Source organism: Chroicocephalus ridibundus, chromosome 15, assembly GCF_963924245.1.
Source record: "Chroicocephalus ridibundus chromosome 15, bChrRid1.1, whole genome shotgun sequence".
In the NCBI taxonomy this organism is placed as follows: Eukaryota; Metazoa; Chordata; class Aves; order Charadriiformes; family Laridae; genus Chroicocephalus; species Chroicocephalus ridibundus.
The window spans coordinates 1,058,104-1,085,031 of NC_086298.1; the positions used below are offsets into that span (position 1 = coordinate 1,058,104).

The 26,928-nt window shown below is 55.1% G+C and overlaps 2 protein-coding genes across 3 annotated transcripts; one reads left to right on the forward strand and one right to left on the reverse strand.

Annotated features, from left to right (window-relative positions):
* The first annotated feature begins 30 nt into the window (after positions 1-30).
* NOXA1 (NADPH oxidase activator 1) lies at positions 31-16,403 on the forward strand. Its single transcript, XM_063352661.1, has 15 exons — positions 31-311; positions 2,185-2,267; positions 3,791-3,899; positions 6,092-6,226; positions 7,558-7,665; positions 8,415-8,474; positions 9,062-9,099; positions 9,778-9,919; positions 11,458-11,511; positions 12,696-12,768; positions 12,945-13,003; positions 13,945-14,114; positions 14,783-14,888; positions 14,976-15,099; positions 15,327-16,403. The coding sequence occupies exons 1-15, from the start codon at positions 138-140 to the stop codon at positions 15,428-15,430; spliced, it is 1,539 nt and encodes a 512-aa protein (XP_063208731.1). The 5' UTR covers positions 31-137; the 3' UTR covers positions 15,431-16,403.
* A 179-nt stretch (positions 16,404-16,582) lies between these two features.
* ENTPD8 (ectonucleoside triphosphate diphosphohydrolase 8) lies at positions 16,583-26,631 on the reverse strand. 2 transcript variants are annotated; one of them, XM_063352663.1, is made up of 10 exons: positions 26,556-26,631; positions 23,466-23,597; positions 22,914-23,031; positions 21,719-21,869; positions 20,610-20,769; positions 19,856-20,086; positions 18,534-18,797; positions 18,030-18,140; positions 17,740-17,874; positions 16,583-17,093 (listed from the first exon to the last, which is right to left on the reverse strand). In XM_063352663.1, the coding sequence occupies exons 2-10, from the start codon at positions 23,583-23,585 to the stop codon at positions 16,902-16,904; spliced, it is 1,482 nt and encodes a 493-aa protein (XP_063208733.1). In that variant the 5' UTR covers positions 23,586-23,597; positions 26,556-26,631; the 3' UTR covers positions 16,583-16,901. The 2 variants fall into 2 exon arrangements, with proteins under 2 accessions (XP_063208733.1, XP_063208732.1); XM_063352662.1 differs by having other exon boundaries at positions 26,507-26,624.
* Between the last annotated feature and the right edge of the window lie 297 nt (positions 26,632-26,928).

Consider the following 26,928-nt stretch of genomic DNA (forward strand, 5'->3'; position numbering starts at 1 on the left):
GCCCACCGTACTTCCTGTAGTCACCGCGCGCCCTCAGCCGGCCGCGAGACTCTCTGTTCGCAGGGGCGGCCGCCGCTCCCCGCCCCGCTCCGCGCCGCGCCCGGCAGGTGCGGCCCCGCCGGGACCCGGGCACGGCCATGGCGTACCGGGAGCTGGTGAAGCGCTGGCACCAGGGCGTGCTGGCGGCCGACGGCGGCGACTGGGAGGCCGCCCTGGAGATCTTCGCCGGCATCGCGGACCCGCCGTCCAGGGTCTGGTTCAACGTGGGCTGCGTGCTGCTGCTGGCGGGCAGGCCGCGGGAGGCCCTGCGGGTGAGCGGGGCTGGGGGGGACGGGGGGGACGGGTGTCCCGCTTCGAGTTCCCATAACGCTGAAACTCAAACTGATTGAAATCCAGCGTTTCTTACTGCAGAATCGCAGGCTGGCGGGGGTTGGCAGGGCCCTCTGGAGATCACCCAGTTCCACCCCCGGCCAGAGCAGGGTCACCCACAGCAGGTGGCACAGGAACGCGTCCAGGCGGGGTTGGAATGTCTCCAGAGACGGAGACTCCCCCACCTCTCTGGGCAGCCTGTGCCAGGGCTCTGCCACCCTCACAGCAAAGAAGTTCCTCCTCATGTTGAGGTGGAACTTCCCATGGTCAAGTTTGTGCCTGTTGTCCCTTGTCCTGTTGCTGGGCACCACTGAGAAGATCCTAGCCCTATCCTCCTGACACCCCCCCTTTAGCTCTTGCTGAGCAGTGATGAGATCCCCTCTCAGCCTGCTCTTCTCCAGGCTGAACAGCCCCCAGGCTCTCAGCCTTTCCTCAGCAGAGAGATGCTCCAGTCCCTTGATCATCTCCATAACCTCCACTGGACTCTCTCCAGCAGTTCCCTGTCCTTCTTGAGCCAGGGAGCCCAGAACTGGACCCAGTTCCAGCTAACAGCAGGAATGCAAGAGGTGACAGAGGCAGAACAAGGAGCCCCGTGGCCCCGGACAGTCTTGCACCAGTGTCCGAGGCTGTAAAAAGAAACCGCTGTGCTGGAAAACCGCTGCCCTCTGGAAAGGACGAGCAGCTGCCCGCGCTGGTGCAGCGGGGCGAGCGCCCCAAGGAAAAGCCTCTTAATTACAGCACCCAGCATGTCTGCGGGGCTGGCTGCCAGCTGCCCAGCGAGGAGGTGTGTGTAAGCCATTTCTTAAACCGCAAGAAGGGAGCTGAGACAGTGCCCAGAGCCGTGGAACCCCCGGGCAGAGCGGCTGCTGTAAGGGACAGCAGTGAGCACAGCGTGATGGAGCCCAAGAGAGGGTTTTTAGCCCCAATGAATGGTCACTGACTGGGAAGTAGCTCGGCTATACTTCCGCATAGGTCAACGGTTGGGTGTTTATTTTTTCTCTTTTATAGCACAGTAAAGCAGGCTGTTGAGGCAATGTGCGCTGTTGGAGACATGGGAGAAGCCAGCTGCCACCTCGCCGAGAGGCACAGGCGCTCCCTGACCTCCTGCAACAGATTTTCACTCCTGCAATGCTGTCCCTGCCTGGGCAGTGTCAGCAAAGTCTGGGCTTTCAGGCTTGATTCATTATCTACATACCATCTCCTTGCAACGATAAGTGAGAGGGCACACCTCCTCGCTTTCTCAGAAAGACATTAAGACAGTTTTCCCAGTACAGTGTTGCTTTGAACCATCAGCCACCAGCTGCTACCAGCTTTGCCAATACTCACCTCTATTTAGCTGGGAAACTGGACCAGAAATACTGACTTGTAGGTGCAGCGTGAAGCCCTTCAACTTTCTCCCTTGCACCCCTTCACACTCATCCCCGTAGGCGGTTTCAAACAGCCTTCCCCAGCATGGCCGGTCCCGCTGCTCCCACTGTCAGGGCAAACTCTGCTCCAGGCAACGCGGTTTTCCTATCGCAAGATGCCGGATGGCAAATGTAGCTCATTTATGTCCAGTCCATTTTCCCAAGGAAGGATAAAAACCTGAAGCTCAGCTCATACAGAGCCAAGACCTGAGAGGTTACTTGGAGCTGTCTCCTGCCCTGCAGCCCGGCTCGCAGCTGGTCACTCCGGAGGAGCTGGTCACCAGCCCAGGGACGGCTTCTGCACCCAGTGCCAGTGTGGCGTGGATGCGGCTGGTGGGGTGCACATATCCCACATCGACAAGAGAGATCCTAACTCATCCTTGGGATGTGTCTCTGTTTTTCTCCTTAGGCGTTCGATAAAACGGTTGCGAAGGACAAGTCCCTAGCTGTTGGCTTCTTTCAGAGAGGGTTTGTCCATGTGCAGCTGGAAATGTAAGTAATTGAGGCGCATGTCCATTCTAGTCTTTGGTTTTCTCCTTTTAATCATACTTCATTCCTAAAATTCACTTCTTCCAGCAATCTTAAATAGTTCATAAGGCCCAGTTTGGCCTTGTAAACCGTGTCGCAGGTCAGCAAGTGTTATCTCTGATAAGGCTGAGAAGATTTGAGCTGCAGAACTTTGGGGTCCAGGGATGGCTAATACGTGACGTGACCGTTCCCACACATACAGAGAAAGAAGCTGCTGCTTTATGTGGGGCTGCCAGGAGGTTACATTGCCATTCGGGTTTCCTTTGGGAATGAAAAAAATATAATTGCGCTGCTTGGTGTATCTTCATGTGGTACACGTGAGTCTGGCCTTCCTAAAAATGCAGTCTTCCCACAGCATCTGACTCTCACTCTCTGCTGACAGCGGATTTTGTGGGCCTGATCTCAGTCTCACTGATTTAATGTTGGGATTGCTCCACTACTGTCACGAGATTGATTACTCATTGTTTCCGTGGTTAAACCATGGTGCCATCCTGCTCAGAGAGGTGGGTGGAGGATTGTACAGATCCCTTCTTACCTTCGAAGTTCAGTTATTCTCTTTCCTGTTATTTTCCCCATGCTTTCCAGACCTTGATTTCAACAAAATGACTGGTTTTATTTCTGAGAGGGAGTTAAAGTGAGCAGTTCTGCACTCACAACCAGCCCCTCGAGCAGCTACAGGCTCTGTTCCTCTGCCAGCGGAGCTGCAGTTGGGGCTGGTGGAGCCCGGCCAGAACGCTGGCCCTGCTGCGCTCTGCCGCAGTCTGCCCCGAGCACATACCACATACGCTGTGTGGCAGGTCAGGGGCAGCACAGCTGGCAGACCTGCCTCCTGCCCGAGGAGGTGACGGCCACCAGTACCCCATGGCTCCTTCCCTCATCGGATGCTGCTCCCACCTACCCACCTCCACCTGTGCACCTTCTCTTGGCCAGGCAACCACTGCACACCCCTTCCTGGGCCCTTCCTTTCACCACCTGCAGCCTCGGGGGGAGCCTGTTTTGATTTCGGTTGCATAGCTGGTGTAAATTCAGACTAATTCCTGTCCTTATCCTTAGAGTTTTTCTAAATTTCTGCTTGCATTGCTCTGGCCGTGCACGTACACTCGCTGCTCGCCATCCCCAGGGGTTTCCCAGCCCTCGCTTCTCCTCGAGCTGGGACAAAACTGGGCAAGGAGCTCACACCATTTCTTAGTCTTTGTTCTTTACGTTTTCTCCTCCTTGGAATTGCCACTATTTCAGGTATGAAAACCTACTGTTCCTCCTAATCAGTAGAACAGTGCAGAGAATCCCGTGTTCATTTTGTACTAACTCCCAACAAGGAGAGGACAGGGAGTTTTCTGTGGTCACAAGATGACGCGTCTCTGGTGCGGCTCTCCTCATCCAGGCTACAGAGAAGAACACGTGGTTTTTGCTAGCTTGATTGTTGAACTTCTTTATTAGAGTCCTCAGCTTTTTTAGTCTCAGTTTCTCCTGTCATCTCTGCATTGCAGGTATGAAGAAGCTCTCTCTGACTATCATCTGGCCTTCAGTCATCTAAGACAAAATCCCTTCATCGATTACAAGCAGCTGGGACTGAGGCACATACTCTACGCGTGGGAGGTAAGAGTCAACCTGTGTCACCAGCCCTTCCCCTCTGTTGGGGGTATTCATCAGGAATTCGGCAGTAGTAGCCCAAGAGCTTTTCGAGACAATACATTACAACAGGAAAAACATTCTGCTTGCACTTTATTTTTTTTTAAGCAACTGATCATAAAAGTCATAAAACAACATCATCTCCAAAAAGCTTGGCAGATTATACAGTCTGAAAAGTAAAATTGTTCAGAGCAGATGCACAGGAATCTGTATATTGTTTTTTTTAGCTTTTCTATGCATGTAGTATTTACACTTACACGCATGTAAATATGCATGTAAGTTCTGTGAACTCCTCAGCTCTAAAAGCTGAAATAGGTTGAAGTATAGGCAGATGGGAACAAAATTGGTCCATAATGAAGACTCTAAGAAACTCACGTGCACGAAAGCCTGTCTTTCCAACTCCAGCAACTGGTCTTAACATTACCTCAGTGTCTAAACGGACACACTGGGCTGCAAGCTGTGTTTGGCTTCTGTAACACCTCCCTCTGCAGCTCTGACACCATCACATGGAGTCAGCCTGCCACATCCTATTCAAAAAAGATCTAAGTCTGAATTGATTGTAAATATTTATAATATTTGGAATGTAAAAGACACCTAGAAACTGTACTTTACTGCAAGGGTTCGCTTTGTCTTCTGTCCCGAGTCCACACACACAGACTGAAAAGCAGGCACAGGACAGAATATTTAATTTTTTACTTCCGCAAGAGTGAGGAGTCATTGTGTAACTCAAGTCAAGCATGCCCAGAAACCTGTCATTCAGTCTGGGTCAATTTTCGTGTACCTTATACCTGGCAGAAAGAAGCTATCCTTGACATTTGTGGTATTACCCCAACCTCATTGTTTTTAACAGTTTCCGTGCCACAGCACTGCCTTCTCTGAGCTGACGCACACTTAGAAACAGCAGGTTCCCTTTGGAAGGCGCAGAGCTGCAGGAGTGCCCCGAGGCCGGCTGAAGGAGGGGGGTGTCCATGCTGGTGTGAACACCCAGGTCCCCACTCCACGTGCTCTAGGCATTGCCAGGACATGTGCTCGCCCTGTGCTGGCACTCTGCACTCAGGATCTGCATCCTGATTCGACTGGATCTCACATCTACCTGCAGCTCATTTTTCAAAATACACAAACATAATCCTCCTGCGGAACCATGCCATCAGCTTTCCCCATGCATGGCTTCTTAAGGGGAGGAGATGTGCTCTACGGTTTGAAAATCCAGAAATATTTCCCTCTTGCAAAACTAAAGCACTTCTGAGCTGAGCGAGAGCTGCTGCCTTGCCTCTCCACGAGGGAGCCCCTCTGCAGTTCCCGTAGGTGTTCCCGATGGCCGTTCCCCACCACCCCTCAAGCAGCAGTCTTCTACTGCCATGATTAAGGAGGAAAGGAAAAACATCCTTTTAGCTGCAGTTCTCTCCCGAGCACTCCTTGCATCCAGATACCACAAAGCAATTTCAAGCTGGTAGCTCTATCACGTAAGATAGCAAGCTATCCAACAGCGAGTCTGTTAGGCCACACTTGTCTTGTAGGCCAGCAGCATCTCCATAGGCTGACTGTCGGCCAGGGACAAGAAGAGATCATCTCCCACTCTTAACTCAGCATATAGATCAAGGCTCCCCAACAGCCAGTCTGTAAGACTCCCACACTTTGCCACTTCACCACCGAGCATACTTACATGCTGCTAAAGGGTAACAAGCTACAGCTGACAATTCGCACATTCACAGCCCACTACAATGTGAAGCAGTTTCAGTTATTTTGCAGTGAAAAGGAGTCAGAATTACTCTGCACAGCAAAAAATATTACCTAGTTGCATGCAGAAAGAAACCCAAGAAAATCCTTCCTGGCCTTTCAGATGTAGAAAGAATAAGATTAAAACTTGTGTGGTACCAGAGCCTGGTGCTCCCTCTGCCTCTCCTTGCCTTCAGCAGCGCCAGCAGCTCCAGCGCACGCCTGAAGGTACAGCTTTTATCTATCTCTTTCCACTCTGATGATGGAGTTTTCCCAGCTGTGCTGCTCACAGTGCCTTTCCAGTGGGGAGAAGGTTGGTGTTGCTCTAGTATCTGTGGTGTCTCAGCGCCTGGCCCCTGTCCCTTGGCAGGGTTTGGTAAGTCATGTTGGGTGTCTGTTTGGTCTCAGCCCGCTGAGCTCTGCTCCCTCCCTGCCCGCTCCAGGTGCTGTACAGCACTGCAGCAGCACAGTGCCGGCTGCAGCAGTGGCAGGAGGCCAGAGCCACCCTAGAAAAGGCTGTTGTCTGGAGACCTGAAGGAAGAACAGCAATCCTGGACCTGGCCCTTGAGCGGGTGCAGGTAAGACAACCTCTGCGAGCTCCTGGATATGTGCATTGGGCTTAAGTTAAGAAATATGAGATAAGAATGGTTTAGGTTGGAACGGACCTTAAATATCAGTTCATTCCACCCCCTGCCCTGGGCAGGGACACCTCCCACCAGCCCAGGTTGCTCCAAGCCCCGTCCAACCTGGCCTTGAACCCCTCCAGGGATGGGGCAGCCACAGCTTCTCTGGGCAACCTGGGCCAGGGGCTCACCACCCTCATGGTAAAGAATTCCTTCCTGAGATGTCATCTAAATCTCCCCTCTCCCAGTTTGAAGCCATTACCCGTTTCTTGTAGGCCCAATGTGCTATTTGTTGTATGTTTGGGTTCTCTTGTCTGCCCACCTGCTTGGTCACCTGGTGACAGTGTAAGCCATTTGCATGTGATGCTCTACCAAACTAGTGCTTCAGCTAATTAGGTAACTCCATCACCCCCAGGTGCTTCACAGCAGAGAAACACCATAGTGGAGAATTATGGGATAGTCTCTCAGGCTGTGGAGGTGGCATTCTAGTCCCTGCTGTTCAGGAGCTTAGTTCTATTTGTACTTGTACTGTAAAACAAGTTGTCTTATGCCGTCTTTAAGTGCAGAACCCATACAAGTGCAGATTTGGAGGGTCTCTGTTTTCATGACACCGGCTGACTTTTTTGAGTTCCTTTGGCCTCAGTAACAATTAGTGGCAGCTCAGATATTAATGATAATCACGTTTAGAGCTTAAGTAGAGTGTAAAAGTGTTTCCGGGGTTGGTTCCAAATAATAGTTTCCTGATAGACTGTTTTATGATCAGGAACAACTTGCAGATCTCTGATTTACTCTTCCAGGAGGGCTCGTTATTTTGCTACCTACATACTCACTTGTCTTATTTGTATCCTTTCTAAGAGATGGTCACTTTTTTTTTAATCTGATCATCTCTTCTAGCATCGTGTTTGTGCTTTACGTTAGTAGGTTATTTATATTTGCTATTGGCATGCTACTCAGTGGTTGAACAGAGGAGAAAAAAACAACATTTGAAGTCAAGTAGAAAAACTGCTTAGAGATTTGCTTAACAAACCTTACTCCACTGCCCTCCCTTCCCATGCCAGTGGAGTTAGTCTTTGACTCAACACTGGGTAGTGGCTGTGGAGCTCTTGGTTTGCAGTGCTTGTTAAACCTCAGTGACCTTTTTCAAGTTCACAGACATAATTTTTGCCCCAGAGTCTTCCTGGAACTGGTTTTGCACACACGGGGAAGTTATACTTGCTTTTCACTGCCGTTAGGTTTCATTAAATATTAATTGATGGCTTTTTCCTTATCTGCTTTCCCTGCCCTAGGACCGTCTGTTTTTAGAGCCCATGCAGGTTCCTCCTGGGGAATTTTTCAGACCACGAAAGAAGGAAGTCGAACAGCTGGATTCAAAAGATTTCCTGGGTAAACCCAAGGTAACAGGCGTGTAATCGTTAAGATTAACAGCAAGCAGATTAAAATCCCACCTTCTGACGTCTCCAGAGAGCATTATTGCTGGCCGCTCCACCGGTCACTGCAGTGGTGGAGACCCAAGAGCAGGATTGTCAAGGCTTCCAGCCGGTCAAGGCATCTGGGACACAGAAGCCAAAATTTATATGAATTCCCACCTTTTTTATGAAAAATGGACTTTGGTACTCAAAACCTTCCCAATCTTGGTCACTTTAAACTCTGAAAAAGCTGAGCAGGTAGTTAGGGAAACCCATGGTTGTCCTTTTGCTGCCAATGACATTTTCAAGAGTAGCACATTCCTCCAGCCTGCTCCTACTCACCACTGCATTCCCAGCGGGACGGGCAGGCACTTGGGAGACAAATGCCTTGTCACGTCCTTTAACACAAGTCAGCAGAAAATTTCTCTGGTCCCTTCTGCGACCAGTGAAGTCAGCAGAAGTGCCACAGGCGAGAGCTGTGACATGAATAAAGGGAAGGGAAAGTAGTTCATTCGTGTACTTTTAAAGAAACCTTGGAAAGACTAAAAACACAGGGACAACAACAGTTTAAGCGGTTTTGGGAATCCAGCTCTGTTTTTTTCCACTGTGTGCGTGGCTCCACTTTATGTCTGACTTCAGGATGTCAGAAGGAAATAAGTCTGAGTAGATAACCTTGCATGAAGCTTGAGAGTTTCTTTTTCCAGCCTGAATTCAGTCATTACTTTCTCCTCTGACAGGTGATCTCGTCCATCATTCCCAATGATGAGTACATTGGCTTCGAGCCCCTCAGGCCTCAGGTGAGCAGGACATAGCTGTGAAAGGAGGAAGGGAGCTGTCGTGGAGCTCCAGGTAGGGCCTCAGGTCTTACCCATCAGGGTAAGAACATACTGTTGAATAAACCAGCGCAATATCAGACTAGATCCGTGGGGCCGTTCAAAGCCAGGTGGTGGGCTGCAGCATTGGCTGGAAGGGACTCAGTGATGTGAGTCTCCAACCCTTTGAAGTTGTGGGTTTGTCTCTTCGCCATGTCAAAACAGCAGTGGAGACTTTGCTATGCTCAATATGCGTTTGCCCTGCACCTCAGTAACTTTGTCAGCGTAAGCCTGGCTGACTTGCGCTGTAATAGGAGTTTCTCAGAACCAAGGGTAGGGTTAGACTTTGTTACTCTCCTCCGGATGGGATAAAGAGGGAGGCAGAGAAATAGGAGGCACATCCTGGTAAGGTGTGGAGCAGCAGACTTCTGTCTTGGCGCTGTGGTGTGACAAATGATGTCAAGAGTACAGACAAAATACCACAGTGTGGTATTCAGAGGGACAATAAATAAGGTTGCACCGTTGCTATATAAGGTATTGTTGTAAATAAATGCTGCTGTTTCCTCCCACAGAAACAGGGCTTTTATGAACCCCGTGCTGACGCTCTACGGTAAGCATTCACTTCTGTTCTGGGCTAACTCTTCTCTCACTACTTCTGTTCAGAAGGTCATGTTTTGTTCTCTGATGTCTTTGTCTAAAGACTCTGTGGGATCCACACCCACTTCTCACTAAGGGTGGAGTGAATGACAAACGTGCAAAGGCTTGTGTGGCTGCAAAAGGCACTGCAGATCAGTGGCACCTCTCATGTAAGGACCTCAGGGCAGTTTGCAGGAGTTGATTAAATAGTCCTGGGAGACAGGCATGGATCATGTCATGGCTGGGGAATGGAAGCCAAAAGAGGTTGTGGGACCTGTACAGGTCTGTGGCAGAGGATGCTCAGATGCTCCATCCTCCAAATACTCACTCTCAACCATGCTGTGTTGAGCCGATATCACCAAAATTTGGTGATATTGTACCAACAGTACTTCGCGGCTGAGTTTAATAACTGTTTTGATATGGAGGGTGGTTATTAGTGTGATGAAAATGGAGCAGTTGCGTTTGGGAAATCAGCATTTTTCAAGCTCCTTTTGTTCCCAGTTGAACCAGAGGGTAGCAATGGAAATCATAATTTCCCAACACCTGAAACTTTTGGCATGTGCCAGTTTGGATCGGTGCAGTGTTCTGGATCAAAGCCATCCCGGACCAGAGCTCCAGGGTTAGTAAAGGTGCTCTCATGCTTTCTTTCCAGAGACAGTGAGTTAGGCTACTATCGAGTTTTGTCCCATTATTACCCCGAGGACTCGGAGAAGTTGGCAGTGAAAGCCAGCAGTTTGGTCTTTGTGCTGACGAGAGGAGCGGATGGCTGGGCTACAGCCATCCACGCGGGACAGGTAAGGAAACCACGTGGGCTTTCGAGCCCTTCCCCACCAGCAGAGACCACAGCCCTGCCTGTGAAGAGGAGCTTGCTGCAACCTTCTGAGCACGTGCCTTGGGGACCCACCTGTGGCACTGCAGAGCAGGGGTTGAGTTCAGGAGCTCGTTCCCCCAGAACATGGATTTCTCGGACACTTGTCTCCCACCAGCTTCTGCCACTCACCTCTGTAGCTCCACAGGGGCATCTTTTTGGGCACTTCCACCGTACAGGATCCTATTGTGGAATCGTGTAGGATAACAGACCTCACCAAGGGCCACCATTTAGAGGAGTATTTGTCACCTGAGAGCTCTAATGGAGCTGAGGAGAGAGGTCGGTCCTTACCTGGTGTGTAGCGCCTCTGTTAAATTAACTTTGTGAAAGTTTGGGGAGGGTTTCAGCTGTGCAGGCAGGTTTTATAAATTGCTCTAGAGAAGACCTGAGGAATTGAAGCCCAGCAAGTCTGACATCTTTCTGCAGACTGGGGAACTATAATGTAAACAGATTGACTAGAAACAGGTAAATATGATGACATGGGAAATCTTTTGTTGACAGAAGCCATTCCTCACATGTCTACTTAAATTCTTTGAAAGAGGCAGTGCATACCTGGACTAGGTTGAGCCAGTGAATGTATTATCTGCCTATATTTCCAAAAACAGTCAAAAGATTCTTCACAAGACCCCTAAAAATACAGTGAGCTGTTTCAGCAAGAGGGGAAGTGCTCTGAGAACTGATAACAGGTTAAAATAAAGGGTTGGCATAAATGAAAAGGTTTTTCTTTGTTTGTTTTTTTAAAAAGAAAGGATGTCCCTGCAGAGAATCTACTGTGACCTAAGCATTTAGCATATTCCTAAGGGATACATTAATAGAGGTAGTGCTAGGGTGCTTCTGAAGGTGACCACGTTCCATGATAGACAATCAAACCGTTCCACGTAGCCTGAAGCATCTGGCGCTAACAGTGAACAATTACAGAAGTACTTGAATGTGCTGGTTGACCGCTCAGTGAAGTGTCAGATGAAATTCAAAGTCAAAAAAAGTAAAATAATAGACCCCGGGGGAAAAAAAAGCATAACTGCTCCCAATGATCAGTTGAAATGAATAGCTCAATAGCAGTGATTGTCAGAAGACACTGAAATGCTGCTGGACTGGTATCCCTTGACGTCCTGAGCATCTGTTTTAGGAGCAGGGTGTTGGGCTTGGTGGGTGGTTGGTCTGTTACATCGCAGCCACTCAATTAGAGCCACTGCTTTCAGCAGAAAAAGGTGCAAAAGGACCATTGGATTTTGTTCAGCAATTTCTGAACACGCACCATATGGGCTACCATGTGCGACCCTGGGCCTCCATGGGCACGTTCGTGTTGCAGTAGGGCGAGCAGGCAGCGGTGTTTGGCGAGGGCAGAAGCAGTGCAGAGCGGGGCTGAGGGGAGATGGGGCTGGGGGGGCTGGGGCTGCGCCTGCCCCAGCAGCAGCTCCTGTCTCACGGCTCCTGTCTCACCCTGCTCTGCTTTGTGTCCCGCAGAAGCTGCGCATACCGAGCTCTCTCCTGGAGCCTGCCTCAAAGATGGATAAATGGGTGAGCTGACAACCTTGCAACCAGGGGTGAGGACAGGATCAAGGGATACATTTGGGACTTTTATTTGTAAGATTATCACAGGATAGAACAGCTGTATAAGAGAAACATAGAGTGTGGAACACTGAGACACCTTGGCTGAAGACCAAGTGCTCTTGAACAGGAACAGCAGAAGAGTTAAGAGCAGGGAAAATACTTTTTTTTTTTATATATAATTGGATCTCTTTACACCAAAATCTGTGGGCTTGGGGACACAGCCAAGCCACCATGGCTTGCGTTGCAAGCTGATCTAGACATTGTTACCTCTTACCTGCCGTGGGATGATGGAGCACACGAAGATGAGCAGCTGCCAGAGCTCGCCTGACCCGCTGTAACTTGCTGAGGCACTGGAACACAGTGAGGAGTGTGAGGGCTTGAGGCACATGTTCACCCAGCCCGCTCCCATGTCTGCAGCCGCTGGATGTAGCACAGAAGCGGGTGAGCAGTGCTCATGTGTTCTAGTTCACTGGCAGAGTGAGAGTTAATCTCCTGCCGTGGGACAGTGATATCTTAAACAGGCTCTGCTTTTGGCCTTGAGTCCATGCACCTAAGCCCTAAACCTTCACCTTTGACTTAAGAAAACTTCCTTCATCTCCCATCTTCACCACAGGCATATCCACACATGATCCAAATCACTTTCCATCTGAACCCAGTGCAGAAAGGTGTGACTCAGACCTGTACTACCTGTGAGAGATTTTTGAAGCACATGGTTGTTCTGATGTTGCTGTGATTATTTTGTTTTTCTTTCCTTCTGAATGAATCCCTGGCCATAGCACGGACTTGGGCATTTGCTCCATGGATGTCTGTGACCACCCCAAGTTTGGCTGGGTGAGCCGGCAGATGGCAGGGAGACGCCTCGGCGCAGCATGAGCATCCTCCCTCTGCTCCAGCACCAACCCAGCAAGGGGCGGGCGGGGAAAGGAGTGTCCTACCAAACCTCTCGTCACCCCTGCTACCCAAGAGAGCTGTAGAGACCATCACTTGAGTGCTGTGCCTCATCCAGCCAGTTGATGAACTGGTCGCCCTGGGGCTCTCTCTGTGCTTACACCCAGAAACTTACAACTGGCTGCAGCCTCTCTCATGCACACCAGCCTTGCCCGGTCTCTGCTGTCTTCTGCTCACTCCTTTCTGATGTTGTTCTGTTGCAGAAGATCAGCGATGGGATTCCCCTCCCTCCTGCCCAGGTGCCTCCCAGCCGACTCCATGTGAAGCAGAACCCAGGTAGTTCCCCGGGACTGGGACCTCTGTGGGTGCCATTACACCTGCTCTAGGGGTGCAGGGGGAGGCTGGTTGCCCACTGCAGCCATGGCTGCCTGTGTGCTGGAGGCTTGTGGAGGAGCTGCCGGGGCCTCTGCTGACTGCAGGCGCTGTTCCTCTGCCCTTGTTTTGTTCTACAGAATCTCCTGGGGGAGAAAATGCCTCTGCAAATGATGCTGGTGCCCAAATGGACTTCAAGGTAAGGTGTTCCACAAGCTGAAGCTGCGACAGGCTCAAGAGATCAAGGCTGTGAAAAATGCAAGACTCCTAGCTAGATCCTGCAAAATTCCTGAGCTGCCCCAAAATCACTGGAAAAAAACTCTTCCTCTGCCTGTTTTCTCATTCCAGAGAGAGGGTCCCATGTGGTCTTTCCTCCACCACTCCCAAGTTTGTGACCGTACAGTTTTTTGAGGCAGCCCATGGTTGAGGCTTACCAGGGCAGTGCCCTTTTGCCACCCTGCAAGGAACCAAGAGCCCCAGACGCAGCAATGTTCTCAGGCATGGAACTTTCCAGCCCATTTTGTGAGAGAAAGCTGTCTTTGAACTACCTGCTGTCCTGTCCCCGCTTCTCCAGGGTGGCATTTTCTGTCCCTGTTGGCCTGGGTATCACAATTCATGGATATTTGTGTTCTTCTGGGATGATGTCCTCCGATGCACCTCCATGTCATTACCAACCACTGTGTGTGATGGAGCTGGAATAGTTCCTATGTCCACCTGGGGACAGCACCTGTCTGGCAGTGCCAGCTGCAGATCAGCTCTGCTCCCTTTGTCTTTGCCACCCCTCCTTGTAGGGCTTTTGGAGCCATTTTTTGTCAGCTGTACTTCAGACGAGGCAGCAGAATGTGGGGACTTGGCTGCACCTCTCCAGCTGGCTGGAGGAACTGGGGCCCTGCTCATACACCTCTGGGGTTGGGAGAGACCTGCGTGACCGGACCCAGAAACAGGCTCCCAGGTCATGGGAGGAACACTTGATCCCAGGCTTTGAATTTGTAGTTCCCCCCTCTGAAATTCAGATCTGCATCTTGATGCTGCACTACTGTAACGTGGTACCACTGAGCCGAGGGGTTGTGTCTGTGTCACCTCTCGGGATACAAGGGTCCTGAATAACCAGGCTGTTTATGGTGCCACATCTCTTGGCAGATCCCACCGGCCTGTGGAGAAGCTTCGTCCAGCGCAGACAGACCTGTTGTGGTGCGAGCGTGCTGCGAGTGCACCGTGGTGGTGCGGGCAGGAGAGGTGCCGTCGCTGCCGGCCCTGCGGGCTCTGCTGCGGGAGCGCTTTGGGCAGCAGGCAGAGCGAGGGATGCTGAGGTACGCCGCGGCACGGCTGGGCCCTCCGGCACTCTCCGGCCATCAGCGTGTGTGACAGGGTCACAGCAGCCGTTCCCCTGAGGATACTGATCTGCATCTGGTCTCCTGGCAATATTGAATTGGGGTCAAAGCATTCTAGCAGAGACTCACAAAGACGTGAGCGCGCAGCCTCCCTTGCGGGGCTAACCTTACCGTGGCTTTTGGTTTTGTGAACAGTGTGTGCTCCATGGGCTTCGGAGGCCCAAAGGGTCTTTCCCAGGAAACTGTACCACGGTCAAGAAATTGAGGAACAGAAGGAAAAACTCTGTGCAGCTGCAGCTGCTGTATATTGATTTTTCTCCAGCTCAGCCTTTGAGGTGCACTAGGATCAGCACAGAGCAACCTGGGAGTTGGTCTGGGGTGAGGTCTCCCTGGCTGTGACACCCCTGGGGACGCACAGTCAGCATGGTCAGGAGAGTTTAGGCTCTTCCCCTCAAGTGAGTGTGTGAGGAGGTGACAGTGTCACTCCCTTAGCACACAGGGTGGCCCCATGTCATCATGCATGGTGACAAGCTCAGAGCTGGCTTACAAAGGGGACTTTTGAAGACTGAAGATGTTAGAGGGCTAGGCTTGCCTCCAAGTCTGGCTTTAAGTGAGGTGATTTGAGATGTGTTAATGAACCCTTGCAGCTACAGGCATTCGGATGGCAAAGACCTGGGTGCAGTTTCTGGAGAGGAGGATCTAGGGAAGATGTGGCAGCAGCTGACAGATGGCAGGCTGACACTCTGCTGCCAGGTACGTGGGCTGTGACAAGCTTCTCTGCTGTGCTGGACTCAAATATCTGCTTTGCCTTGCGTCCTCCATGCTGACTTTCTCCCGCAGGACTCGGACTCCCACTCGGGCAGACCCGTCCTCTACCGGATGCTGGCTCAGCACTCTTACCTGGCGCAGGGACCGGGTGACCTGGAGTTCAGCAAGGGAGACCTGCTGGATGTTCTCTCTGAAGGTAGCTCTCCAGTCCTGTCTGCAGGCTGTACTAGAGCAGGCTTTTGGAGTCTGCTGCGGGGAGGGACTGGGGAATAGATGGCCTCTCCAGTGCCGTCTCTGGCTGAGACTCCCAGGACGTACAGGCTTGCACTGGGTTTTGCCCAGAGTTGAATTCCAGCCATGATAATTCTCGCTAACCCCACTCATATGGGCCCGGGCTCATCCTGCTCCTTTATGTTTTCCCAGTGAACGAGGACTGGCTCGAAGGACGCTGCAATGGCAAGACTGGCATCTTCCCCAAATGCTTTGCAACCCAGACCCAGGAAGGCAGTGGTGCTGCCTTCCTATAGCAAACAGGAGCCTGTTCCTGCACGACTGCACTGTCTCCCAGGGGCGAGAAACACAAGTCCCAGCTCTTCTGGGCCACAGCCAGCGCAGCCAGGAGCTCTGCTGAACCTGGACAAGATGTGTCCCCCACCCACAAATCCCACGGGGTCAGTTCCGTCAGTCTGACAGCATTTTCTACAGCCTGTTCCCAGACCTGGCGTTTTTACCTCTGTGCTTATACTGCCAAAGATGTGCTTGTGCAGGGGGGAACTGGTGTTTGGCAATGGGAAATGTCCACGTGTCAGCTCAGACTGGTGGCTGGGAAGAGGTTGCTCTGGATGGAGGTCTTCACCCCCTCTCCCTTGTTGCTCACGTTCAGGCTGGGAAGGTTGACCGCACTCTAATGAAGCCAAGGACAGCCATCTGAGCCAGAGGCAGAGCCCAGTTCCCCAGCTCCTTGGACCACGTATCTTTATCTCCACCAGACAGAGATGCTGCTCTTTGGGAAGGCCTCCCTAACCAGTTTGCAGTGGGGTGTGTGGGATAACACCTTGGCTTAGGACCACCATATATCTTCTTCCACAGCAAATACCCCACGGATGTGCCAGATCCAAAGGGCCTTTTCTTGCTTCTTTTCTTAAGCCCTTAAGTCCTGCCTGGATGCTACAGCTTCATGCTGCGTGGGCAGGGGTCTTGCAGCACAGAGGAGAGGTAGTTGTGGAAACACCCCTGCTCAGACCAGCCTGGGCTTTGGCAGAGCCTTGTGGGGGCTGGGGAGAGGGCCGGCTGGGCAGCGTGGCGTTGGGCTGGTGGCTGGAGGAACTGAACTGACCATCCAGTTCCCGCAGCTGAGCAGTGCTGGGCTCTGCCGATCTAAATAAAACACTCAAGTGCCTGGAGGTGGAACCTGCTGGGGATTTGGTGTCTGACAATGCTGGGCTATGTAACTTGAATATAAAATAAACCCTGAGCCAGAGTTGGCAGCTCTTAAATCAACTTCCACTTGTATTCTTCTGCTGAGATATGCCAGTAAATATTTTTAAAGACAGCTGACGGTGTCTTTGGGAAGATATTCTGTCACATACTACAAAAATCTTGCACGTCTTGCATACAGCTAAGGTCACCCCTCTCCTCGGAGTTTAGGTGCCACCACTGCTCTCCGTCACCAATTGCCTCCCAGGGCTTTAGGGCGCGCAGCCCAGCAGGACTGGAAGTGCCAAGGAAACTGTGCTAGGCTGGTTGGTGACTTTCGTATTTGAAAAACAAAATGGATTTTATTTCTAGTTTGAATGTATCTGGCTTCATCTCAGTCAGCTTTTGTCAGCCAGATTAAAGTCTGTTCTGGAGTCAGGAGTCTTTTCCCCTTGGAGGTACTTAGAGACCTCAAGACACCTTTGTTATCTTCAATATCTTTACAGAGATGACCCAGTTAAACCTCCTAAGCAATGGAGATGGGTCTAATGCCCAGGATGCCTCTACTCAGGAGGCTGGGAGCTACTTGGTTTTCCAGAAACACTGGAGGAAAGCAGCCAGCAGGCCTGCCACCATGGCCAGCACAATGAAGGAGACGGCACCTGCCCACAGACTGGGCTGGTGCCCCTTGACCTGTTCCAGAGCCTCCGCGGGGATCATGTTGGTGAAGTTCAGCATGAAGCCCAGCGTCCATCCGATGTCCGTGTTTGCTGCCTGAGGTGAGAGAGCAGAGATCGTTCAAAAGTGCCTCTGCCAGGCACCAGTAGCGAGGGACTGACCAGCACCTCTCCCATGAGCTGCCCCAGCTGTGTTTTCACACATGGACCTGGCTGTGGTGAACCTGATCTTACCAGCACCAGTTACACAGAGAGCTTTCCGTCCCCTCCTTCCCAAGGGCTAAAGGGCAGCTGAACATGGGTGACTGCTCTGGTCCACATGCGCCTTTGTGACCTTTGCATGGTTTTGGATCTGAGCTTTCCTCCTCCCCCAGCATGCTTCAAATTTGGTAATATTCTGGTTCAAATGGGTCATGGGGCCACCATAACCCCTCTGATGCTTAAGTCAATTCTGCCCAACATCAGGCACTGAAGAGGCCAAATCCTGCTCTGCCTTTCTCTGACCCCTTAAAATTAGCTTAGGTTCACACCAGAGTAAGTGAGAAACAAACTGGTGTCAGAGGTTTGGGGACAAGTAAGAAAGAGTGAAGCTGTGCTGGGACCACTGGGTAGCAGCTGTGAGACAGGGACACATTTCTGGCATGAGGGACTCCAGGGATGCTGCTCCTGAACATGTCTTCAGGCCAGGGCAAGGATGCGGCTGAAGCTGCCTGCCCACTCCTGCGGCCCCACAGGGTCTTTACCTGCCGGCTGAAGCGGATGTTGCTCCACGTGAGCTCATTGAACTTGTAGCCATCGAGCAGCAATGTCAAGATGTAGGTCGCCATGGAGCAGTACGTGTGTAGGTACCGTTTCTGCTGCGGGAAGTTCTCCACCAGCTGTGGGGCCACCAGGGGACACGGTGCAACGGGAAATTAAACAGATGCTCAGAAACCCTCCCTGGCCCAAGGAACAACAGGACATGTGCTGCCTGGGCAGGGATTCGGGACAGGACAAGCACAGGGCTCCTTGCTGCCCTTCACAGGGCTCTCACCTCTGTCCAGTTCTTCTTGCAGAAGGTCTCGACCGTGGAGTTGACGTCATTTAGAGACTGCTGGCTGGTCAGGTTCAGGAAGTGGAAGGTGTAGTAGAACCCAGCAAAGGCCTGGGGGTTGAGGGGAGATGGTAAAAACTGCATTTCCTTTGTCACCCAAAAAAACCCTCAAGGGCCCCTCTTCCCTGGAGAAAGTCTCCCATGTAATTCCCAGGGTTCTGCATCCAGCAGCCACTTGATGGTCTACCAGAAAGTCTTGGGGCTGCTGCTTACACCCTGGGCTAGCTCAGACTTGCTCCTTGGGACAGGGTCTTCTCATTTCCCTCAGGGAGGGCTGGGACATCGCAGGAGGCAGAAGCCACCTCCCAGCATAGGAGAACAGGTTTGCAGATGGGACCAGCTCTAGGGTCCCCTCCCTCCCCAGCCCTTCCCACAACCAGTGACAGAGGAGACTCCCACCCTCCGTCCTCCCCCACCACAGCCACGGGGACGGAGGCTCCTTACGAAGAACTGTCCCCGCACGGGCGGCTGATAAACCCCGTTGAACCCGCACGTCCTGTTGGCCCCACAGCTGAAGTTGAAGAGTTTCTGGATGGCGGTCCTGCACTCCGCGGGGTTCCCTGTCCCCGTCACCGTGAGGACCTGTGCAGGGCCGGGTGTGCTTGGTGCACGGACACAGGGAGTGCTGTAGAGGTCTGCCGTGGTGACGTTCTCCCGGTACCCCTTGGGGTAGCAGGGGTGGGATATCTGCGGGGTAGACGGGCTGCCCTGGAGAGAGAGGGAGCCGTTAGCACCGCCCCGGCACCGAGGATGAGGATGGAAAGGAGAGAAACAGCCCACAGACGGCGTCTGTTCCCAACCCAGATGCAGGGCACTAGCGTGCTGGCCCCACCACCCACGGGGTTTTATCCACGGGGTGCAGGCACAGAATTGAGGTGACAAGCATGGCACAACCATGCTGTGGTCAGGGCCCAGCTACAGCGGTGGTGGCATGGCCAAGGCCTTGTGATGCTGAGCCATTAGTGGGGCTTGGCGTAGGATGCCAGCGAGAGCCTCCCCCACAGCCCATCCTGCGCTTAGACGTTCCCGAAAAGCAGGATCTAAACCCTCGGAGGTTTGGAGGAGAAGCAGGATCCATCCTTTGCGTGACTAACCTGCCCGCGGCTTTTGCTGGTCCTGCCGCCGGCCCCACCACTGAGCCGTGCTGGGGTGGCAACGCCACCGCCAGCCCCTGCCTCCCCGCGGGGATGGCGACCTGCTCCCGAGGGCATGGCGTGCGCTCTGCCTGCGCAGAGAGCTTGGTGCTCTGGCCACTCGCTCTGTCCCCTCTGCGTCGCGCAGGCCCCAGCCCAGAAATGACCACAGACGCGTCCCGCCTGCACGGTCCCCCAGCGCCTCCGTCGCCCACAGCGCTGGGCGGTGCGCTCTGTCCGAGGGGAGACCGCAGGACGCTGTGGGGGGGACTGCTGTGCAGGAGAGGGTGTTGGGAATCCTCCCTCCGGGCAGAAATTGAGGAAGGGCAAGTGAATGGGGACAGGGAAGAACCTAAGGATACAGCCGGGCTTGGAAAAGGATGAAAAATGACGTTACACGTCCACGTCTGGGGAGAAGGGAGCCCTGGCAGGGAACCACCACCACCTTCCACTCAAATGAGAGAATTTTCTGCTTCAGTAGATAAAATCTACGCCTCTCCCAGGCTTTTAAATTCGTGAAAACAGCCAGTCCCCTGACGCTACTTCTGCAGGTACGCCCAGTCTTTCTGGAAGGTATTTTTGATGGCACTGGGAAATGGTTGAGCGGGTCCGGGTGACAAGTGGCTGCGGTACCTGGTGGAGAGCTGCCAGCAGCCTCTTCAGGGCCTGCGTCTGCCCGTAGCAGAGGTAGCTGTGGGTGTAGAGCGAGTAGTTGGTGCCGTACAGCCGGAAGAGGACGGAGGTGTTCTTGTCCTCAATGGTGACTCCAGGCTGGAAGGTTATTTGTGTCGAGGCACCTCCAAGGTCCAGAGCTCCCAGAACCTCCGTGGTCTGTGGATGTTCCCATTCCTCTGCAAAGGAAAACTGGCCCCATAACGTGGCAAGTGTTAGCCTGAACTGGGGGCAGTCACAGTCCCTGTCCCTTCCCGCAAGGTTTTGTGGGCTCAGAAGCCCCTCAGGGACCTTCCACACCCCGTTTCCCTGTTTATCCCCTTCCTGACTGCGTCCTCACTGACCCACATAGACCCCCACGGAGCCCCCCGGCTCCTGCCTATCATCTGGGATGATGCAGAGACTTTCAGGAGGGAGAGAGTAACACGTTCATCTGGGGGCTGATATTGCTGCATCTGTGATAGCAAAAGGGCCCCGTGGGTGAGTGGAGAGCACGGGGCCAGGCGGGGCTGGACACAAAGACCCTTCATTCTGTTAATCCCATCAGCGGAGTTGAGTCTGCAGTTCACAGCCACAGGCTACATTTATTTGGGTGACCAGTGCCCTAAACCTACATTTGCCTCTCCTCTGGGACTCAAGAAACCTGGGGGTAGCTCAGACAGGGATAATTGAGCTGCTCGCCCCTCCTCTGCCCACCCCCACCCCCAGCCCGCACCTTGACCAGCGTCTCCAGCAGGTAGTTGACGGTGATCCAGCCCAAGGAGCCCTCCTCGTTCCCCGTGAGGATCCGGGCTCCGCGGAAGTCCACGGGGTACTTGCCAATGGCCTTGGCGACCTCGGCGAAGACCTGCTCGGCCTTGGTGCTGTTCTGCTCCCTGCCGGGGAAGGAGATAAAGGGTGGGCGCTGGGGCAGGCAATGGCTGAGGTCGAGGGGAGCTCGGAGCCCTCTCCCCCGCAGCTGCTGCCTTGGGAGTCTCCCTGGCGGTGCTGCCCGCGGGCTCTGCCTGAGCACACGGGAAGGGCGATGCCGGTCGGGCAGAGGAGGTTCGGCCGCCTCAGGCTGCTGCCGGGCTGGGGCTGGAGGGGGCTGGGGGGTTCCCCGTGGGCACGGCCAGCTCCGGGACACCCCGCGGGACTGCACACGTGGGTGCTCTGCCCATCACCAGGGCCTGCCTGGAGAGCAGCCCCCGTAACCCCAGCCCCCGTGTCCCCAGCCCCCACACTGCCAGTCCCCCATTCCTCCAGCCCCCCATGCCCCCAGCCCCCCACACTCCCAACCCCCCCTTACTCTCAGCACCCCGTGCCCCCAGCCCCCGTAACCCCAGCCCCCGTGTCCCCAGCCCCCACACTGCCAGTCCCCCATTCCTCCAGCCCCCCATGCCCCCAGCCCCCCACACTCCCAACCCCCCCTTACTCTCAGCACCCCGTGCTCCCAACCCCCCCGTAACCCCAGCCCCCGTGTCCCCAGCCCCTGTGCCCCAAGCACCCCACACTCCCAGCCCCCCATAACCCCAGCCCCCCGTGCCCCCAAACCCTGTGCCCCAGTCCCCTGTGCCCCCAGCCCCCCATGCCCTCGGCCCCCCATGCCCCCAGCCCCCCACACTCCCAGCCCCCCGTGCACCCAGCTCCTGTGCCCCCAGCCCCCAACATTCCCAGCCCCCACACTCCAGCCCCCCACACTCCCAGCCCCCCATGCCCTCAGCCCCCCCATGCCCTCAGCCCCCCGTGCCCTCAGGCCCCGGCCCAGCCCCCTGCACGAGCTGCGATGCAGAAACGCCTGGTGGGGAAGGGGCCGCAGGTGGTCGCTCCGGGCAGTGCCGGTACCTCAGCAGCCGCATGCCCGCTGTGGCCCCCAGGTAGGTGGGGGTCTCCCGCTGCTGCTCTGCCGGCACGATCTGCATGGCCGTCTCCAGGCAGGGCTTCAGGCTGGCTCCAGCCTCGGCGGGGTTGTCTGCGTAGCTGGAGATGCCGGGTCCTGCAAGGGAGCACCCCGTGATGGAGCCAGCTCAGGGCCACCCAGGACGGGCAGGACTCCAGGGGACATGTTCACCCAGAAAGTCCCCCGGGGTTTTTCCCTGTGTACCAGGGCTAGTTGTGCCCTGTTCAAGGGTGTCCTTGGCAGGACAGAGCTCTGAGCTGGGTGGCCACGGCTCGCTGTGGGAGCCGGTGGTGAGCTCCTGCTCGGGACCGAGGGGCAGGGCTGCAGTGTGAGGCTTCTGCTGAGCACGTGCTTGATCCCAGGGCGGCCAAACTGCTCGAAGGCGGCCAGAGGGTCCCGCAGGACTCAGTCGGCAAACGGAGCAGTTCCTGATTTCCCTGGGGAAGGGGCAGGCTCTCCTTTATCCTGCTGGGAGGGTGTACGGAGCCGATCGGCACACGCAGAGGTGCCCTCTGCACTGCTTGTTTGAGTTCCTATTTTTAGAGGCTGGCACCAGATCTGAGCACCCAGCACAGTCCTGTGGTGTGTAGGGACAGGCTCTGGGGTGGAAAAATCACTATTTACCTTCCCCCAGGCTTTACACACCGTTACTGCCTTTAGCCCAGGCACCCTCTCCCTTACACTTTGCCCTCTGCCAGACCTCTGCAGTTAACCAGTAACTGCCACGCCGCCGCCGCAGAGCCGCCGTCGAGGTCAAAGAGAGCTCAGAGCCCTCTCACCCCTCGCCAGGCACCTCTGCCCTGCCCTGGTGGCCTTTGCCAGTCCCAGCCCAGCTCCATGGACCATTTAGCTGACCCTGCCTCCCCTCACTAGCCCAGTCCTCTCCTCCGGAGAGACCAGACCTTGTGCCAAAGCCCGAAAGCACCTTTGCGTTAGGAATTAATGGCTCTTTGTGTATTTATAAATGCCCAATAAATAAATGCCCTTTGGGGCATTTACCGTTTACCACACCTGGCACAAACCAGGCAGCTCACCATGGCGCTGTGGGGCAGCCACCCCGGCCACCACCGGCTCCCAGCCCAGTGTCTCCGCGCTGGGCAGGGACAGGGGAGAGGGACGGACACGTCCCAGCAGACTCACCAGACACGTTGCAGACCGCCACCTGGGAGACGATGCCGGTGCCATTCTCCTTGTCGGCGGGCCACCGGTAGATGTAAAGAGACGTGTGTGTGGAGCCGGCGTCAAACACCAGACCGTACTGGGGGAGGCAGAGGGGACACGGGGTGTCAGGGGGTGCAGAGCAGCTTCACCCGCTGCAGAGCAAGGGGAGCTCCTGGAGAGCCAGCAGAGCTCCTGGCGGGCAGGGGAACCTCCAGGGGCCAAACGAAGAGTGTCACCAGAGCACGGAAAGCCCTGTGGCATTGCAGGCACCAGCTGTGTCGGGGACAAGGCTCTATGACAGGCTCTTTGAGCTGGCAATGCTCTGTGATGAAAAGGCTGTATGTGCTGTCAGGCCAGTCACAGGGACCAAACTCTGCCAGACCCGCCTGGCACGCCAGCCTGCCTGGCAGTTTGTCCCCATGGCGGTGTCAAACAGCACAGCCTGCCTGAAACCTGGGGAAAATCCCGTACCAAGGGGCAGCCAGCACCCCAAGCGAGAGCGGGCAGCTGTGCTGCTCCCAAGGACCCTACCTTTGTCCTGGGGGGCAGAAACACGTCCTTCACGTTCACGACGCTCAGGATGAGGGCAATGATGCTGAAGACGCAGGTGGCTGCCAGGAGACCCACAACGACCTTGGCTTTGTAGCCCATTCCTCCTCCAACCTGCAAGAACAGCCCCAACCCCCAGCTCACACCTCTGCATTGGCAAGGCTAGTTTTGAAATACAAACCTCATGGATGGACAAACCTCTCAAGATGGCACTTTCCCCTTCCCTAACAAGGGCTTGAAGCCATTCTCTGGTGCATGGCTACTCTTACAGGAGGCTCTTGGCAGTCTTGGGGCTGAGACACCCTCTCCCTCTGAGCACTCCCTCCCCAGGGGATTTTCAGCATGGCTTTTTCACCCCCGACTTCTCACGTGCAGCCCTTCAGGTCCCTCTCTGCACTCAGCCTGGACCCCACCTCTCTGCCCTGCTCCAGCTGCCGCCTGGGTGCCAGGTCAGCACCTCCCGTCCCAGCAGCATCACTGGGGAAGCGCGGCAGTGGCTAACAGGAGTCCCAGCCTGGGAGCAGGACCATGCTCTGGCAGGTTCCCAGTGTGGCCATCATGTCCGGGGTGCAGAGCTGCACCTCTCTGGCACCCACATGCTGCCGTCGTACCCTTCGCCCTCACAAAACCCATCCCACAAGACTCGGGACCACCAGGTCACATCTGTTGCCCAACAGGCCCACACTGCCCTCGAGAGGGTCCTCTCTGCTCCACGCAGGCTAACAGCATCTCCAGCCACGTGCCTCCTGCCTGACCCAGCTCTCCGCAGCTCTTGGTGACGCCGCAGCAGGTAAGTGGACTGGCAGGGACTGTGTCCTTGCCTGCAGGCGATCCCCAAGCCTCTCCCGCAGCCCCAAGGGCAGGCAGAAGGGCAGAGGCAGAAAGCTGCTGCCAGTCTGGGCACACAGCCCCGTAGCCAAACTGGCACGCCAACAGCGATAGCGTTGCACGGACGGGCAGTGGCAGCGGGGTGTGGAGGAGCCCCTGGGGACCAGAGCAGGTCCCACGCTTCACGCTTGTCCAGCTGGAGCTCAGCTCCTGGCAGAATCGGCCCCGAGGCATCAGTAAGAAATTGCAGCGGAAAAGCAAAGCCAAAGGGTCCGGTTCCCTGCAACGGCCTCAACGCACAGCAGTGGACACGTCCCCGGGCTCAGCACCCCACAGCTGGTACAGATGTGGCTTTCTACATGCACAGCTCTTTCCTCCCCCTGCACCGCCCTGCTCCGTGCCGCCAGCAGCCTGCCTGCGGGGAGTCGGGCTGGCATCCCTCCACGGCGTGAGGCTGCAAGCCAGGCTCCAGCTGAGTGGTGGACGCCGCGAGAGCCCTGGACACAGCCTAGAGAAGCTGCTCATCCCAAGCAGTGCTTTGGGTGGCACCTGGGGCCTGTCACTTGGCTACACAGTTCTCCTGTGAGGGCATAAAACCAGAGAGAAATCCCCTTGCCCTTTGCCAGGCCAGGTCAGCAGCTTGACAGGAGAGGAGAGACCTTTGGCAAGGTCAAAGGAGATGTTGATTCCTGTTTTGGAGTCAGCATCTCCGGTGACGAACACAGGTGACCAATCCCCTGCGTGACATAAGATGTATAATGATGGATGCCCAGGCTGCCCAGAGAGGTGGGGGAGTCTCTGTCTCTGGAGACATCCCAACCCCGCCTGGACGCGTTCCTGTGCCACCTGCTGTGGGTGACCCTGCTCTGGCCGGGGGTTGGAGGAGATGATCTCCAGAGGTCCCTTCCAGCCCTACCAGTCTGGGATTCTGTGGATAGCAGCCTTTCTTCTGGCCCATGTCATGGGACATGGGACTACAGGAAGCCCTTATCAGACCTTATCCTGCAGCCAGCAGCCCTCCCCTTTTCGGTGGGTAGGGACAGAAATATGGGAGCAGCTTATGAGTGCCTGTACTGTCCCCTCTGATCAGCCCTGCCAGAATTTGCCCAGCTATAACTGTTGTAGGGGTGCAATTCCCCTGTTGCAGGTAACTTGGCAATGGCAAAGGTCCCCAGCCCAGCCCCATCCTGGAAAATTCTGTCCCAGGCACCGTGTGGTGGAATGATATGAAATGGTGATAAATTGCACTGTCCTGCACGCGGGAGTGGGTGAAAAATGGGCTCCACCTGCTCTGGTGGGGACTAATTTCCAGTTTGACTGAGCAGGAGGCAACATCCAAAGGCAGCACAGAGCGGGGCACGGGGAGGGAGCCCAGCGGGTGGAAAACAAAGTGAGAGGTGTGTGAGAAGCTGATCGACCTGCCCAGCCTTTCAGCGGCACCTCGGGGCTGCCCGGCGCTGACACCCGCTACCAGTCCCACTGAGCAGCAGGGACGGGGAGGTGTTGGTGATGCCTCCAGAGATAAAGAAGAGGCGCGTTGCCACCCGGTGCCGCGAGGAGCGACGCCCGGCCAGTTCAACGTATGGAAAGTTCAGCGCTGTGCACAGCGCTTGGGCCATTGCTGCACTTGTTTGTGTACGACCGGGCGCACCGATGTGCTCTAAGCACCCGCGGGACGTCCCTCACCTCGCAGCGCCTCTCGCGGGGAGGGACAGAGGGGGCCAAAATATTCTGAAGGAAAGGCGCAGAGGCACTGCTGGGTCTAAACTGTCTGTTTCTCAGGAAAACGGGAAGCTGACTTCTCTGCTGTGCACATTTGGGATTTGGAAGTCAAAAGGGCTCTTAAAATTTTAAGCAAGAGGGTGAGCGTGCATGCCAGGAGCATCTCTGCCGGGCAGAGCGCTGCCCTGCCTCCCATCTCTCCCACCACCGCTGGGGCTCAGCAGTGCCCTCCATGCCCCGTCCATGTCCCCTCTGCCCCCCGCACCGCGGGCACCTCGTGCAGTGAGTGGCCACCTCCTGCAGTGAGTGGCCACCCCATGCAGTGAGTGGCCACCCCAGCCCTCCTCCCTCTTGCTCCTCCAGCCCTCGGAGCACCCGGCTCTGCTGCTGGCCAGGGCCTGAGCCCACCACCACCCCTCTGAGCACAGCTCCTTCGAGGGGCACCCTGGCCCCTTCCCCTGCCTGTGGCTCACCCGAAGCTGCTCCCGGCACCGTCGTCCTCCCCCGGCTGTCGGCACGTACCTGGCGTGCGGAGCCCTGCTCCTGGGACAAAGGCTGCCCCGAGTCCCCGCTATGGCCGTCCCCTTGGCCCCGGACCAACAACCTGCCCAGGAGAGCGCTTGGCTCGTCCAGGAAAGCCGGGGTGGAAACAGCGTCTGGCATTAACCACTTCACTGCCGGAGGAGCGGGGCTGCCAGGGAGACCTCCACCCACAGGGGTGGTGGGGGGGCCCACGCTGCCCGGCGGGGGCTCAGCAGGGGGGCAGCTCCCCACGAAGCTGGTGACAAGTCCAGCCTGTCCTTCTGCCCCTCGGGGAGCCTGCGAGCGGGCTGGCCCCGGGACCAAGGCAGTGGCTGACATCTCTGCCCCAGCCCTGCTGCATGAACACTCTGCG